Source organism: Branchiostoma belcheri, unplaced genomic scaffold (assembly GCF_001625305.1).
Source record: "Branchiostoma belcheri isolate BF01 breed outbred unplaced genomic scaffold, Haploidv18h27 scaffold18, whole genome shotgun sequence".
Lineage (NCBI taxonomy): Eukaryota > Metazoa > Chordata > Leptocardii > Amphioxiformes > Branchiostomatidae > Branchiostoma > Branchiostoma belcheri.
In genome coordinates, this window is record NW_017803268.1 from 1,546,232 (window position 1) to 1,562,779 (window position 16,548).

Genomic DNA, 16,548 nt, shown 5'->3' on the forward strand with positions numbered 1-16,548 from the left:
AAAAATGTTTTGGCTTAGGGGGAGGATCTAGGAAAAATTTTTGGGCCTGGGGGGAGGGTCAAGGTAAAATATTTTTCTCCAGATCCAAAATAACTTCAGACGTTCTCTCACCAAAATTTGCCAGGAGGACAGCTGCCGTTGGTTGAATGTGTGCAGCTCTCGGTGGTAAAATAAAACAGCTTGGAACCACACCCGAATTTTTATACTTTTGGTTGTGTTAAAGTTGATTGTCTGTTGCATTATATTAACTCTCGACATCACAGAATTTATTACTTACTTACTTTACAGAACCTATTGTATTCATACAAAATGCTCTCAGTGGTACGACCTTTATGGTATGTGAAAGATTGCTTGAAGTTTTCCCCTTATTAGTATACAATTAGAGTTGATTGTCTGCTCTGTTTATTGAACTCAGCAGATGAAAGGTGTTGCCTACTTGATGCCGAGATTAAATCTGAACATATACCTTTGTTGGAGAGAAAACAATTTGCTACAATAAAGCGAAGTACCCTTTCTTTCAAATATTATTACCTCCGTGAAAATGGAGGTAATGTTTTGGTTTTGCGTGTGCGTGTGTAGTGTGAAGGTCGCGGGCTGCTACCGGGTACTCAAGGTCACATGACAGAATGTCAAGGTCATATAGAAGAACTTTATTGCACGACAATTGCACATGGTACAATGTATGGCAAACTACATAAAGAGAGTAACAACAATAAAATAAGTGTGTTGAATAAGACCTAATGTCTAATAAAACCTAACATATCTATATCATAATTATTCAAATAATAAGGGGTAGCACAAGTCTTTGATAAAGTGTTACAATCGAGTGGGCTAATCACAAGTTTCGGTATTTTTTCTAATAGCAAAGCATTCCTTTATATATCTACCTATTTTTGCGATGTGGGGACCATTACATGTAAATATATATTCAAATCTGTCTCTAACATCGAGACTCTTGAAAACTATGGTACTTGATTCGAGAAATGTGAATACTAGCTTGTTACGTATAACATCATATTTGATACATTCCATAACAAAATGAAATTCGTTTTCTATATAAGAAAGTATGTCTGTAGAACAGCCCAATACAAATCTACAGAACATACATTGGAAAGTTACTGTTTGAACAGGTAACAAAAATAATGCTATTATCAGAATTATTATAAAACAAGTTTTTTTGCATGTTTTGCCTTTTATTTATGGCACTATGTTTCGGGTGTTGTGGTGTATCCTAGAGGTTGACTTTGCACTTTTTTTACAGCCATGAGCTGATCATGAGTCAATTTTCATTTTGAAAGATGGAGACAAAGTTTTAATTTGTTTTTTATCCAATGCAATTATTTATACTATATTTATTGCACACAGACATTATTGATATGATATGAATCTTTCTTGCATGTTCTTGCCCAGATGGGCTAAATGCACAATAGGACATGCAGTATGCAAAACGTGAGTATTGCATACTGGGACGCTATATTCTAATGCTAATTAGTAGGAATTTATACATTATAATAATACTATATACTACCTATCATCTACTGTTAGTTGCCCTTTCTTCTCTCCTTTTGAAATATTATTGTGAGACCTTGACAGTGCTGCCTCTTACAGGGGCATTATGTAACATTTTTGCACCAAGTAAAAAATTGAAATATTTCATTTGAAAAAAATCTCCATGTAACCATAATTTTCTTTCACTTTTCAGTATATTTACCTTCGCCAAGAAGGTTATGTTTTCAGGGGCGTTCGTATGTTTGCATGTATGTACGTGTGTGTTTGTGTGTCTGTGTGTTTGTGAACACGATAACTCAAGAAGGCTTTGATGGATTGTCTTGATATTTGGTAGGTGGGTAGAAATGATTAGATTTTGGGCCCCCTGGCGGCTTGTCATGGTACTGCAGCAGAACGTCCGGTTTTGATATCTTGTGATCTAGACATGCTAGAGTCACGAAATTCACATGGTAGCTCTTGTGCTGAGGATAAAGTGACATGAGTTTGAGCTTCCTAGCTGCTTGCTCTAGAACTGCAGGGGCGTTTGTTCCTGCCGTGAAAAAACCTACAGGGGGAACTTAGCTCAGGCGGGCGGGGAAGAGCTCCTGCAGCCCCGAAGAAAAACTGGCCCCACCGCGATAGACTGGATACCTGGTCAGCATGATCAATCAATCAATCAATCAATCTTTATTCAAACAACTAGCACACCTCAAGTCTGAATTGAGTTGTTCTTACAATTCATAAAATTAGATATTAAACAATACTAATGGTTTAAAAAATACATGATTTACACAATAATCACACAAAAACGGTAGAGAGCTATAATAATGCCTATTTACACTACTAGTAGAGGTAAATGTCAATGCTAGCCGCACTCAGTCACTCTATGCCCTCTTAAGTAAGAGTAGGGAAGAACTGCATTTAACTAGCGTTTAACAGCTCAACAATGTAGGGAATGGGCGATTTTTTGTACCGTTCTGTGCGGCAATATGGAGTGTCAAACAGTTACCACCGGGGGTACCGCTAGAGTAGGTCAACCTGTTCCACAGACACTGGTTTGAGTGTAGGACAAAGTCTATTCGGTTTCTGGCCGCATTCGCTCGTGATTGGTCCAACTAAGGTCACCACTGGCTTTGTTAGCTCATGGTAAACAATCCCTCAGAGGTCCGATCACGTGGATTCGGCGTGCTCGTGGCTACAACTCAGGGGTTTTCACTGCCCAAACTTATAACCAAAAGACGAAAATAAAGCTTATGCTTAAGCATATCATGTTAAAGTTTACGATGATATGAGAATTGTAGAGGTTGTTTGAATTGTAAATACCAAGGCTCGCATCCGTATGTTGTTAAAAACCGTTTGATCCAGACATTTCAAAAACCCCGTCTTTACTCTAAACATGTACGTTCAGCAAAAACAGGTTAGAGATGATGAAATAACATATTGAGTCATCTGTGACGTATTCTAAGGCCTCGCTATAAAAGGATGTGTAAGGGGGTTTTGGAGGTGAGCAATGAAAATAAAATGCCGATTAAGGGTGGCTGAAAAACGATAGCAAACTAAAATATCTTTCAGAAATTATGAACACGATTTTGACGCGAAGAATACGTCGCAACAAAACTTATTTTCATACACGTCTACGAAATATTTTCTTTGCTCATCCCCCTCCATACCCTAATCTGTAGACCCCGTACTTTGAACCTACGTCACGTTTTGAACTCATGAGTTCTGTGGTACGACATTTAGGTTTTTTCAGGGTCATGACAGGTCACGTCGAACTCCTCTACGAACTTACAGTAACGACAAAAACAGGAGGAACCAATCTAGAGAATAAGTTTAGCTTCTAACGCCGTGCATGCCGACAAGCAATTGTTTACATCATGGAAAAGGCGGAGACGTTTTTTGAGACCGAGGAGGGCAGAACTGTTCTCGTGGCCCTGGAACGGTTCGTACGAGGCTCGGCTACGGGACTGGCTCTGTACGGCGGAGGAACCGTCGCCATGTCGGTCTTGAACGGGAAACTGTTCAGCAGGTGGGTGCAATTTTGTTACCTTCGCCAAGAATTGACGAAGGTTATGTTTTCCTGGCCGTGTGTCTGTCTGTGTGTCTGTCTGTGTGTCTGTCTGTCTGTCTATCAACAGCATAACTCGAGAAAGCTTAGATGGATTATCTTGATATTTGGTAGGTGGGTAGGTCTTGATGAGAGCTCGAAATGATTAGATTTTGGGCCCCCTGGCGGCTTGTTATGGTACTGCAGCTGAACTTCCGGATTTGATATCTCGTGATCTAGACATGCTGGGGTGACGAAATTTGGATGGTAGGTAGGTCTTGTGCTGGGGAAGAAGTGATGTGAGTTTGGGCCCCCTAGTTCGTCCTTTGTTTGTTTCGCATAACCGGTAAACCGCCTTTCAGGCGTAATACACCAGTTTTGTACAGTAGTGTAAGACCGGACTGTAAGGTTTGAATCACTCACAATGCACTGGGAAGGTTTGAACCACTCTTCGATAAGTTCTTTAACTTGCGTGGGATGTGGCTTCCCCCAAAACACGGGACTTCCATTTAACGTCCTATTCGAGGGACGTCCCTAACCGAAGCTAGGTACTCATTTCCACCTCAGTGAAGTGAGGAAAATCATGTTGAGTGCCTTGATTTCCCAACGGTACAAGATCGGTGACATGGTAGGATTCGAACCCGCGACCTCTTGGTCTTCACGCTACCATTAACGCCACACGACCCCACATCATTGCATCATTTGTGCATTTTACAAATGATGCAATACCATACGACCATACGACCATTGTCCATACGACCATTTTACAATGGTAGTATGGTTTATACCACCTGTACAAAAATCTAGATCAAGGTCACAGAAAAACAAAATTTTTCAAGTGTCAAGACAGAACAATTTGGTATGACGCAAGAACGACTGCGAAGAAACATATTATATGTCATGCAATTTTTAGTCTCAGTTTATGGTGTACTAAGTATATATATATATATATATATATATATATATATATATATATATATATATATATATAGATAGATAGATAGATAGATAGATAGATAGATAGATAGATAGATATATAGAGAGATAGATAGATAGATAGATAGATAGATAGATAGATAGATAGATAGATAGATAATATATATCAGACACCGTGATGTTTTACAAGACAAAATGTGCTACAATAAAATATATGTAACACTAGCAGATGTACAAATGTGAATTTGATAGAGAAAAAATTTAAAAAACATGTATAATGTAACTATTGTACATTGTTTTGGAAATCGTGAAATCATATGGACAATATATAATTGCGCTAATTGCTGAAAAGTTGGTCGAAATCATTTTTGATTGAAGTGCCTCGGCACAATAGCCTGGGTGCCATCCGATTTGTAACGAATTGCACCCAGGCTATGGACAGAAGTCGACGGCGTCACTTTTAATTGATCAATAGGCAAATGTATGCCCTAGCGGTATCACAACTAGTAGCGTGCGTAGTCCAGTGGTTAGCGATCCTGCCTCTGGACTAAGAGGTTGGGAGTTCGAATCCCGGCTGATGTCACTCACCCGACATGCACGCTACTGTTAAGGATCGCAGTCCTTCGGACGGGACGTTAACCGTGGTCCACTGTTCATTGTGCTTGTCGAAAAGAGCTAGGGGAATTTCCCCGGTACAATGAACCTGTAAATACTGTACATAGCGTCTGTCTTCTCTGTCACGACCAGTGGAAGATTAGCTCTTCAATGAGCTAAACTGGATCGAGATCACTTTCACTTTCACAACTGGACATATATTATTATGTAGTCTCGATACATTTGTCTGTACTCCCCCACTAGCCCTGGCCATGTTTTCCGAGAGGCCCTGTCGGTGGACACGTTGCGTTTCTCTGCGTTCCTCGGAGCATTTCCCGCCGTCTACAAACTTGCTCACGACACGTTACGGCGCACTCGGCCAGGGAAGGTCAGTAGTCATACTATATTATTTTATAATATTACTGTGGTAAACGTAGAATATATATATCTGATGAAGAATGAGTAGTATGGATTGCAGGAAGAGTGTAATATCAATGAGGAGGCTAAATGACCGCTGATCGTTAGCAGGAGTAATACTCTATAGTGAGAGTAAAGATAGATTTTTTTCTGCCTCATGTTAACGTAGAGTATAAATTTGAGGAAGAATGAGTAGTATGGATCGCAGGGTGAGTGTAATATCATTGTGGAGGCTAATGGCCGCTAATCGTTAGCAGTAGTAATACTTAAGACTGAGAGTAAAGATTATTTTACTGTCATATGTTAACGTAGAGTATGAATTTGAGGAGTAATAAGTAGTATGGATCGCAGGGTGAGCGTAATATCATTGTGGAGGCTAATGGCCGCTAATCGTCAGCAGTAGTAATACTTAAGACTGAGAGTAAAGATAGATTATTTTACTGTCATATGTTACCGTAGAGTATGAATTTGAGGAGTAATAAGTAGTATGGATCGCAAGCAGAGTGTAATATCATTAAGGAAGCTAATAATGACCGCTAATTGCAGCATAATAAATTTAAGTGCATATTTTCATATTTTACAATACTTGTAGTCGATGCCATTTCGTCGGTGATTAAATACGAGGTATAAGAATAGTACCTATTGGCGTCCTAGCTAGTAGTAGAATAGTTTTCGTGATAATGTTGTTGTGCAGTTGCATCACCGTACGGTTAAAAGCCCAGGGTCAACACCAGGTAACATAGATCAAGGGTCGTCGCCAAAAATAGCAGAACAAACATCATGAGACGTTACAGGTTGATTGGGTCAGGGACTGTTTTTCTAATTATGAACCACGAAACGTGGGGTCGAGGGTACAGTTTTAATCACAAATCAACACCTTACGAGAGTATTACCTGTGGACTACGCTATTACGAAATGGAAGCCAATTTCACCCAAACGCAAAAAGATTGCACGATGTCACTAGTTTTCAAAATCACCAATCAAAACACTTTATCCCGATAGCAAAACTACGAAAAACGCACTCTCCTTTTTCATCACTCGATTCCAGTGCGGAAAAAGAGGCTTCGAATTCAGCACTGAATTTTTAGCCTGGGTGCCAGACCCGTAGTACACTAGCTAGGCTCAAAGGTATCCAGTGCGCACGCTGGATAACTTTGAGCCTATAGCTAGTGTGCTGTGGGTCTGGCACCCAGGCTATGGATTCCCAGTGCTGTCAGCACTGGGCTTCCAATGGCTGAGGCACTCTCACTGAAAACAGCACGTTTTTTCTCTCCTTGTTCTCAGGGATTTCTAAATCTTGATACGTATATGACTTTCGTCTTACAGGGTGGTTCAAACAGCACCATAGCCGGCGCCATTGCCGGCCTGACCATGTTTATCGAGTCAGGGAAGCGGCGGCGGACCATCGCCCTATTCCTGCTGGCTCGGGCCGCTAACGCCTTCTTCAGCACTCTGGTAAGATCATGAACGTTTAACATGGGATATATATGATACAGGAAAATATCCTGTAACTAAAGAAGTAACATTTGCAAAGTAAATGCATAATGTTTACCCTCGGACATGGTCTGCCCTGTTAATTTTTACTCAAACACATTCACATACATGTACTACTAGTATATGGTGACAGGAGTAGAGCAGACCATGAAATTGCAACATTATGTAACCCAAAACCAGTCACCATGGTGACAGACGTCAACAAATCATGTCATTGGCCAGGTTAGAGTGTTTGGAACAGAAGAGGAAGAAATTGAGTAAAAACAATATGTTTTCCTTCGGTAAACATAATAATGAAGTGGTCATGCATTGATATGCCAACTTACAATTGTTGTAGAAACACATGAGAATGTTATGTTTGTAAAAAAAAGTTAAAACTTTTGATCCAACACAAGAAATTGTTCTCATCTAGAGTTAGTTTTCGACCAGTCACTCTGGTCTTACTCAGTAGACTGACCCAGTGAGACTTGTCACGTGGCTTTTCTGAAGTGTGACGTCAATGACGTCAACACAGGGTCACACTCACACAGAGAAGCCGCGTGACAAGTGTCAAATAAAATGTTACTTCCAGCACACATTTGCATAAGATTCAACCATCTTCGGCCTTTAGTATCCATTACTTGTGTTGGAAAGACAATTTTAACGTGAAATTGGCCTTATCACTTACCACAGATGAACTTTAGTTGTAGCATAACTACTTGTATATTTGCAGGTAAGACGGGGGCATGTACCGCGAGTCAGACACTGCGACACGGCCGTCTTCTGCCTCTGCACTGGCTTCATCGTGTACGCCGCCGCGCTGGACCCCGAGCTGCTGCCCGTCGGCTACTACCGCTCTATCCTCCGCTGGTCCCGTGGCTGGACCGACAAGGGGCTGGCCCATACCCTCCGCCGGACGGGCACGGAGTTCGTCCCGTGTGATCTCCACATGCACCCCGGCAGCTGCCACGCGTACACCCTGAAAGACACCTTGAGGAGCTGGCCCAGCTTCTTTAAGATGTACCTGCCCATCAATCTAGTGCCTGTCTTGCTTTTCAAGTACAAACAGCTTCTGTCAAGGTGAGCTCATGACAAAAGAAGTATTTTATATATACTTCCACGTTACGGCATTTTAGAAAATGTGGCCGCCATGTTGGTAGAGTGCACGGATCCAAGATGGCGACTGGCGCGTGCCTTTAGCCCACCAACATGGCGGATGCTTACCCTAGTCACGTGACTGCAAACGCACTGTAGTGTGGGAATCAAAACGCCCTTATCACCATACACTTGTGTATCGTTCCATCTGTTACCTTTTTTGCCATAAATATTGCCTTTGGATGTATGATAGTAATAGTGATGATAATAATAATAATCAGATCCATCTCTTTCCTCAGGCCCACAGACACTCTGACGTCACTCTTCATCCACACGGTCTGGTCCGGCACCTTCCTGACGTTTCTGGTGCAGATTGCGAAATACGTCATCTGCGTACTACGTCACAGGGCGCACAAGCCTCCGCCGGTGGACGGTTACATTCCCTTCACGGCGGGGGTGCTCTGCGCACTCTCCGTACTTTTCGAAAGGGCTTCCAGAAGGTGAGTTTTCGCGATTCGAAATAATTACAAAAATCAAAAACATATACGTTATTGGAAAATAGTATGTGCGCCTAAGTACGTCCGCAATACAAAAATCAATACATTCAAGGCAGTCTGCATTTTTATGATATGATTATTTCTTTATAGAGAAAGAAGTTTTGATTGCATGCCTTAAATTTTCCGAAGAAACTACCAACATCGTTCTTCAAGACAGTCTATCAAAATATATCAACATTTATATAAAATTCATATGCACGGATAGATGGAAACTGCACATATTGTATATGGGTGTACCTTTCAGATTGTGTTTTCATAAAGAGTATGTTGAATTGTTGATCCAAAAACAATGGCCATTCCTCATGGCCTCATTAAACATTTGACCTTTGCCCTGACAGGCGAGAGCTGTCCATGTACGTCATTCCCCACTTCCTGAACGGAATGTTCCTATTGGCCCAGCGGCATCACGTGAAGACCGTGCCGTTCGGCTCCATCTTGGTGTTCATGGCGTCCACCATGACACTCATGCACGCGTACGAACGGGAGAGGGACTCGCTCTCCAACTTAGTCAAAGGGATTCTCAAGTATCTGGTAGGGAACTAGGATATACTACTACTACTACTACTACTACTATTACTGACTACTACTTGTACTACTACTATAACCAGGTCAAATGTACCACTACTACAACTACTACTACAACTACTACTACTACTACTACTTCTTCTACTACTAACTACTACTGGTCAGATATACTACTACTACTACAACTACTACTACTACAACTACTAGTACTACTACTACTTCTACCACTAACTACTACTGGTCAGATATACTACTACTACTACTACTACAACTACTACTACTATTTCTACTACTAACTACTACTTGTACTACTACTATAACTAGGTCAGAAATACTATTACTACTACTACTTCTACTACTACTACTACTACTACTACTACTACTACTACTAGGTACTACTACTAGGTACTACTACCACTAACTACTGCTTATTCTACTACTATAACCAGGTCAGAATAGGATATATATTGTTGTTAAATGCCAGATTACTGACGAACTGTTTATATGCTGTGTCTCATCATTTTATGACACCTCTTGTCATACAAGAGTTTCATTTGGACTTGAATGTTTGGGAATTCAAGTGTTTAACACAATGTATGTTCCAATGGCCAACCCTACTGGTTTTTTTCCATGGATTTTTCCATGGATTTTTTCCATGGATTTTCATGTTATATTCGTCATTATTATTATAAATGATAAGCCAAAGCTGAAGGTGCAATATGTTATTACCAATAAATGGTCATATCAGTATAGTATAAAAATAATAACAAGTGTAAAACAATACGTCTCAAAAGTACAAGTATGTAAACAGTAAGGTTCAAAAGATCATTTGAGAAAAATATTGTATTTCCTTCTCATCTTTTAATATCACTGAAGAAGTCAGGGAAAACTCTTAACACTGTAAAAAAAATCTTGTATTGAAGTCACAAGTGGCTTCAACCTTGAAAAGGTAAATAAAATGAGCCGTTTCCAACTATATACACATGGGTTTGTGTGATCATGTTTTTTTTTGGCCATTGTACGATAAAGTACTCTCCAAGCAGAGGTTTGGGTTTTGGGGGTATTTTTAGCGTGTTTTTAGGCTTTTTTTTATCGGGGTTTCTCTTTTGCATTGATTTTTTAGGGGGGGGTTGGTGGGAAAAAATTCAGTGCAAAGAGAAACCCCGATAAAAAAGCCTAAAAACACGCTAAAAATACCCCCAAAACCCAAACCTCTGCTTGGAGAGTACGGTAAACGTATTCATCATACCAAGCAATTTGTATATACAATACTCACACTTATGATAGACTATAAAAATGTTTGTCCAATTGTCAATCTTCACAAAATCATACCTTGATCAAATACGCATCATATTTGTATCAGATAAATCAATTAGGATCATTAACAGAATAAATGTGACATAAATGTGTTGTCTTAATTTTGTAACTCTTCATAGTTTGTTTAAGAATGTTCAAGTGTCAAGATAAAATGCTAATTCAAATGTATTTAAGTCGATAAAGAAAGTTTAAAATGTTGAATATGTCAGGGTGCAAATAATTGGGAAATAAGATAAAACATTTATAAAACCCAACAAAAGATCCTCTTGACGTCCATGAGACGGTTCAAAATGGCTGTCGATGTTTTCTATATACAGCAGGTACTAAAAATAAACATAATATCAGTAAACACAATCAGCAAACCGAATATACGGTATTTACCACAGTTAAACAAAGGTTTAAAGTTGAACCTGGTTTTCACATTCGTTCCTTCAAGAAGTATGGAGAAAATTCAAGTTCAGCTAACAAATTGCTTTTCAAAACGTGTCGTCTGTTTTTGTTGTTGTTTCTGTGTATTGCAACTGATCTTATTCTGCATCTTCAATACTCCTCATACCAGCCAGTACAGTCATCAATAAGAAAACAATAAATAAACTTCCACGTCGTCATATTTGGTCGTTGTAATACATTTATAGTAAACATCGCTAGGCGGCGCCTTTATACTGAAGTGATCTCGACCTTCGACATATAGTACAAACCTATAAAATAGGTTTTTTTTGCCGAAATGTATCTTTCTTTTCTATGCGTCAGTCGAAGACCACTCACGAGCGCCCCTAGCGATATGATACAGTATAGCACCATTCGTTTGGATACCAGTCTATGTTCAAAGAATGACTGGACGTCCTTTTGCCTCTCAGACGTACACAGGCCTCAGCATGACACGGCGACAGTCTGGGCAGCCAGTAGTCTTTTGGAGTGTTGTTTCCACGCATCTGTGGAAAAAAAAAACACTGTAAGAGTTTACTTCGTACCATTCTTAATTTGCAAACCAAAGGCTTAACCTGTAAGCCAGGATGGTGCCATAGGAACATAAACTACAGTGCAAAAGACACATAAACTACCAGATTTGGCAATTTAGATGTGTTTGTGTTTGTGTTTATTGGTTCGCATATATTTAATAACAATAAAATGAACATAATACTGACAGTAAAATAAAATGCTGGGGAAAGATATGAAGCCATAGTGGCTTGTCTGGGATCTTTCCCCGACAAAATTAATTAACAACTGAAATAATGCTAACAAATCAAATGATAATAATAAATAACAATAGGTAATTAATAAATTTGATCAATATGATCAAAATGATAATAGTAACAAAACAAATAGTAACATGAATAACAAAAGTGATTGATAAATAACGCTAATTAGAAATGATATGTTAAAAACTATAACTTTAACGTTAACAGAACTTTAACTGCAATACAGACATTGGCAGAATTGAAGCAATAACTCAAGAAAATAAATGAATTTTAAAGAGAAACGGAAATTCAAACTTATACAGATGAAATCAAAGTAATAAGAAATCAAATGTCGGTGGGAAAGAAAAGTAGGTGATTTTTAAGATTTCGTTTAAATCTAATTATTGATGTTAAACATTTTAGGTGGAGCGGGAGATTATTCCAAGTTGTTATACATTTATATTTCACACTCATTTGGGCTACGGACGTTCTAACTAGGGGGATATGGAAATGGGCACTTTGTCGAGTTTGGTAAGTATGAAAATGGGAATTAAGGTTTAGAAGACCATTAAATGTGTCTGGAAGAGAACAAGTAAGGAATTTAAACGTAAATAGCATCAGATGAAGTCTGTTTATGTCAAAAATATTCAAAATATTAAGTTTTGTAAACAAAGGTGCAGAATGTGCATGGAAACTGGCGCCGGTGGCTGAACGAACAAATCTTTTTGGAGTAATACTAGGGGCTGTAGTGTGGTTTTGTAGGCACATCCCCAGACTATATTCCCGTAGGTTAGATATGGGTATATTAGGCTATTGTATATGGTAATAATGGTTTTTTGAGTAAGAAGATGTTTAATTTTTCCAATAATACCGATAGTTTTTGAAATTTTTTTACCTAACATAGTTATATGTGGTTTCCAGGTCAATCGTTCATCAATGATTATACCTAAGAATTTGGCTTGACTCTCTTGAGAAAGGGTCACATTTTTTAAAAAGATTTTGGCGCTTCTATTGTAGGGTTTATTTCTATTACAGAAAATAAGGTAGTATGTCTTCTTAACATTGACTGATAATTTATTTGCCTCAAACCACGATATAACCTTTTTCAATTCTTCGTTAGCCAGGTTTACTAGCGTATCAAAATTCGAGTTTGAAAGATATTTCATAAAATAACGTTTCTGTCCTTATCCTTAAAGTATGAAACTGCATTTACTACAATCTATAAATGAGACCAGAGACCAACCAAAATGTATTTGGACTGGATTTCTTCCCTACGTCTTACACAAATCAAAAGAGAAAAATATGTTGTGACAAGGAAACAATGTTTCTTGCCTAAACCAAGGACTAAAAAAACTAGATATTGACGTGAACGCTGATCCATGTATAATTTCCGGGTCAAACCGTCTACAACTTCCGGGTCAAATGTCGTCTGACCTGGAATGGAAAATGTGTGAGCAGGGTAGAGCCTCTATCCTGTCCGGTTTCTCTCCGTACGTGTCTCCGCAGGCTCCACAGTACAGCTCCATCGCCTCCAGGGCCTGGGACAGGTACAGAAAAATGTTTGTTTGTTTGTTTGTTTGTTTTCCACGAACTACAACTATCGTTGAGTAAAACTCGCTGCCACCAAGTACAGAAGGGGTATCATCACTAGGTAACTATAAAGGAGCATTATGTAACATTTTTGGACCAAAGATGGAATTGCATTATTAAAAACAATATTCGTGTAATTATAATTTACTTCCAATATATTTTACATTTTTGACATTATGGTTGGCGCTAGAACAGCCCACACGTGAGAAGCACTTAGTTTTTGGTGCCACCACAAAATACCAGAATGTAAACAAACATGGATGACAGCAGATTTTCAAGCTGTCAAACACACCCATAAGGCATCATATTTTGGCACCTTCACTTCTTGAATTAGACTTGTTTGCAATGGAGTAGGGTTGATTCGGCTTACTTTGTAAAGAAATGACCAGAAAATGTACTTTTTGTGTCATCCTAGTGTTACATGATGCAGCTTTGAACAACGCTTGCAGTGACATAAAGTGACGTAAATATGATGCATACGTATGCTAATACATGTTTGACTTTTCCAGGTTTAACCTTCTTGCTAGCCCCATAACCAAAAGGCTAATCCAGTGTGCTAAAGGTTAACCAAGGAACATGGCGTCTGTGACGTAAATATGACTCATACATATGCTAATTTATGTCTGACCTTTCCAGGTTTAACCTTCAGCTTCTACTTGTTAACCCCCAAACCAAACGACTACTCCGGTGTACTCAAGGTTAACCAACCAACATGGCGTCTGTGACGTCATGTACCCACCTGTGTGTACTTGACCACGTGTTCCCGCATCTGCTGGAAGTCCCCTAGCGACCGGTACAGCATCTCCAGCCGGAAGTGGGCCCTGAGGAGGGAGAGCTGCAAACAAAAATGGAGTCAGACGTTTTATAGGAAGAACGTTCACATCTAGGTGACCAAACGTGTAGGAGGTATGGAAATATTGTCTCATAAATGTCAACTTGGTAAATGTTAGACTACTGCAGGTCAACACTTCGCTATACATCTGCCATGGGAGCCACAACTTATATTTGGTTACAATTACCAGTTGTGGAATACCCTGGGTACCATCCTGGTTAGTTTACGTCCGCTCTCACAGTCGCTACCGACCGTACTGTGGGAGCGGACGTAAACTAACCAGGATGGTACCCAGGGTATTTGTGGAAGGCTCGAATTTTTGTTTACGACACTTTTGTTTATACGACACCTTTGATATTTTTGTAGTACGTGGTGTACATGGATTCTGTGTGTCCTGAAAATTTCACATGCGTCAGAGGGAAGGATGCAAATTTTCTCCTCACACATTCCTCCCATAGCATTTTAACTTTTACCCCAATGCACGCAACAGACTGAGATGGTTAGGTCATTTGCTAAGAATGCCTGTAGAACGGTTGCCCAAGTTCCTTCTGGAATGGACTCCCAACTATGGGAAAAGATCTAGAGGCAGACCAAGGAAGACATGGCTGGCATGTGTACTGGAAGATGCCAGGACGACCATGCAACAACCCAGTCTGACTCTAGAGGACCTGAAGACGATTGCCCACGACCGCTAAGTATGGCGCAGGACGCTGTGCAGACGGAGGGACGACTTTGACGCAGGCCACTCACGGAGACTCAAGTACAAGTACAAGTGCAAGCCTCAGTCATACAGTTCTATTCACATATGTGACGCTACGCAAGTAAGCTATAGGGCAAATAGCCTGACGACATCTGTTCGGTGTCATTCCAAGGAAGAAAGTATATCTTCTCATTCGATCCTTTCCATCCCACGGGGCGTCAAATATATGTCTCATATCCACATCCTACTCAGTTCCACAACGAACTAGATAAAACAACTCTTACAATAGCGATGACCGCCTCTGAAGGCTTACTTCGACGCTCTTTAGATTTTTACTACTTAACAAGATGGCGCGGCGCGTTTGTGCGTATTTATATCCAGCTTGTATGCTTTGATAGATAACCCTAATCAGCAGAACGACATAATTTGCGACGAAAACGATAAAAACCGCCATGATCCGAATGCAGGAGATTTTTAGCAGACGCTTTGGACCATCGCCAGTCATATGAATTATCAGATGCTCAGTGTTATCGTTCGAGCGGCTGTTGGCTTCATCGGTACATCTGGTGTGGTGCGACATTCCAGGGTACAACCTGTCATCGCCGTTTAGTTCTGAAGTACTGAGCTACATCTAATCACGTTTGCTTTGCGAGGGAATCGTCTGGATATGTGTGACATCTAGTCTAGATATTTGTCACGACGTATTTTACCACATGTAGAATTTTTGTGCCAAAACATTCACCACTTTTGAAGTTGGTTAAGAGCTAAGAGTTGGATAATGGCCCTTCCCGCACCCATGATGCATAGGTCAGCGCCCATCTCCGTTTCTGTAGTCCTTGGGCCACACAGTTGTGCAATCACTACAGTGGGGGGCTAGTCCACTGGTAGTACTCTTTCCCAAATGCCCAAATGCTAAGTGCTCAGCAGAGTATTACTCGAGTTTTTGGTAGGCCAGGCATCTAACTTACGACTTACCGAATGTGAACGCTGTACTCTGCCCACTTGTCCATTGTACTGGTTGCAGGTACTGTATTTAGTGTAACTATACAGTAACCCGTCCAAACTTTGGTGTGAAATATGCTATATTTGCTCTCGAGCAAATGCCGGACTTTCTAGTTGGGAAATATGACAGTTTAACGTCCTTACATTTGTTAGGTCATGGTCATAACAGTTTTAAAAGAAGATAGCATCATGAGATACGATGTTCCTCCATCCTTGGCCTATGGTCCGATCTTAAAGATACGAGAAATGGAGGAAGTACCCTAAGGAAAGATAGGACAGCGTGTGTCGTGGTTGAGGAGATTCTTGTGGTGATTCTAAGATACCAGGCGCCTTGCCACTTAAGAAGGCGAATACCTTGGATACTGGGGCATTCCAAAGGATGTGAGTGTCATCTGATAGTCGGTCGAAAACTCCGGGAAAACCATTTAATGTGAGTAGAAGGCTGTTTTATTTTGTGTAGCACTTGATTGAATTGATAAATTGCAGACCTTTTTGAAATATTTTCTCTTCTCAACAACAGACAGCCAAGACCACTCAGTATAGCCTGGATGCCCGACCCAAAGCACACTTGACACAAAATATCTCAGTGTGCAAGGGTCTGGTAGGGTCAGATAGACCTGCCAGTCGAACGCTCAGTATCTGAGCGTAAGGCCCTCTTGCTCACTGAGATATTTTGTGTCCAGTGTGCTTTGGGTCTGGCATCCAGGCTAACTCAGTAAAGCCAGTTGGAAGTAGCCTGGGTACCATCTTTTTTGTAATGGGGCTCTTTGCACTTGCCTTTTTTCGTGTGTGTGTGT

General features: G+C 40.2%; 2 protein-coding genes across 2 annotated transcripts in view; one reads left to right on the plus strand and one right to left on the minus strand.

Annotated features, from left to right (window-relative positions):
* Positions 1–3,334: 3,334 nt before the first annotated feature.
* On the plus strand, positions 3,335–9,271 carry LOC109467344. The gene is made up of 6 exons (XM_019765288.1): positions 3,335–3,517; positions 5,330–5,453; positions 6,809–6,937; positions 7,689–8,035; positions 8,350–8,550; positions 8,946–9,271. Exons 1-6 carry the CDS (start codon positions 3,366–3,368, stop codon positions 9,148–9,150), a joined length of 1,158 nt encoding a protein of 385 aa, XP_019620847.1. The 5' UTR covers positions 3,335–3,365; the 3' UTR covers positions 9,151–9,271.
* A 1,725-nt stretch (positions 9,272–10,996) lies between these two features.
* The window catches only part of LOC109467486 (43 kDa receptor-associated protein of the synapse-like), a 13,676-nt gene continuing 8,124 nt past the window's right edge, over positions 10,997–16,548 (minus strand). The window contains exons 5-7 of the mRNA XM_019765500.1: positions 13,957–14,052; positions 13,062–13,165; positions 10,997–11,381 (exon numbers count right to left, since the gene is read on the minus strand). Of these exons, the coding sequence (XP_019621059.1) occupies positions 11,303–11,381; positions 13,062–13,165; positions 13,957–14,052 (279 nt within the window). The 3' untranslated portion in view covers positions 10,997–11,302. The remainder of the gene's footprint in view (positions 11,382–13,061; positions 13,166–13,956; positions 14,053–16,548) is intronic.

Excerpts from the sequence above, each read along its gene's own strand:
- LOC109467344 (XM_019765288.1), top strand. The coding sequence starts at position 3,366 with ATGGAAAAGGCGGAGACGTTTTTTGAGACCGAGGAGGGCAGAACTGTT. Across the intron at positions 3,518-5,329 it reads AACGGGAAACTGTTCAGCAG|CCCTGGCCATGTTTTCCGAG; the intron begins GTGGGTGCAATT and ends CTCCCCCACTAG. Across the intron at positions 8,036-8,349 it reads TACAAACAGCTTCTGTCAAG|GCCCACAGACACTCTGACGT; the intron begins GTGAGCTCATGA and ends CTCTTTCCTCAG.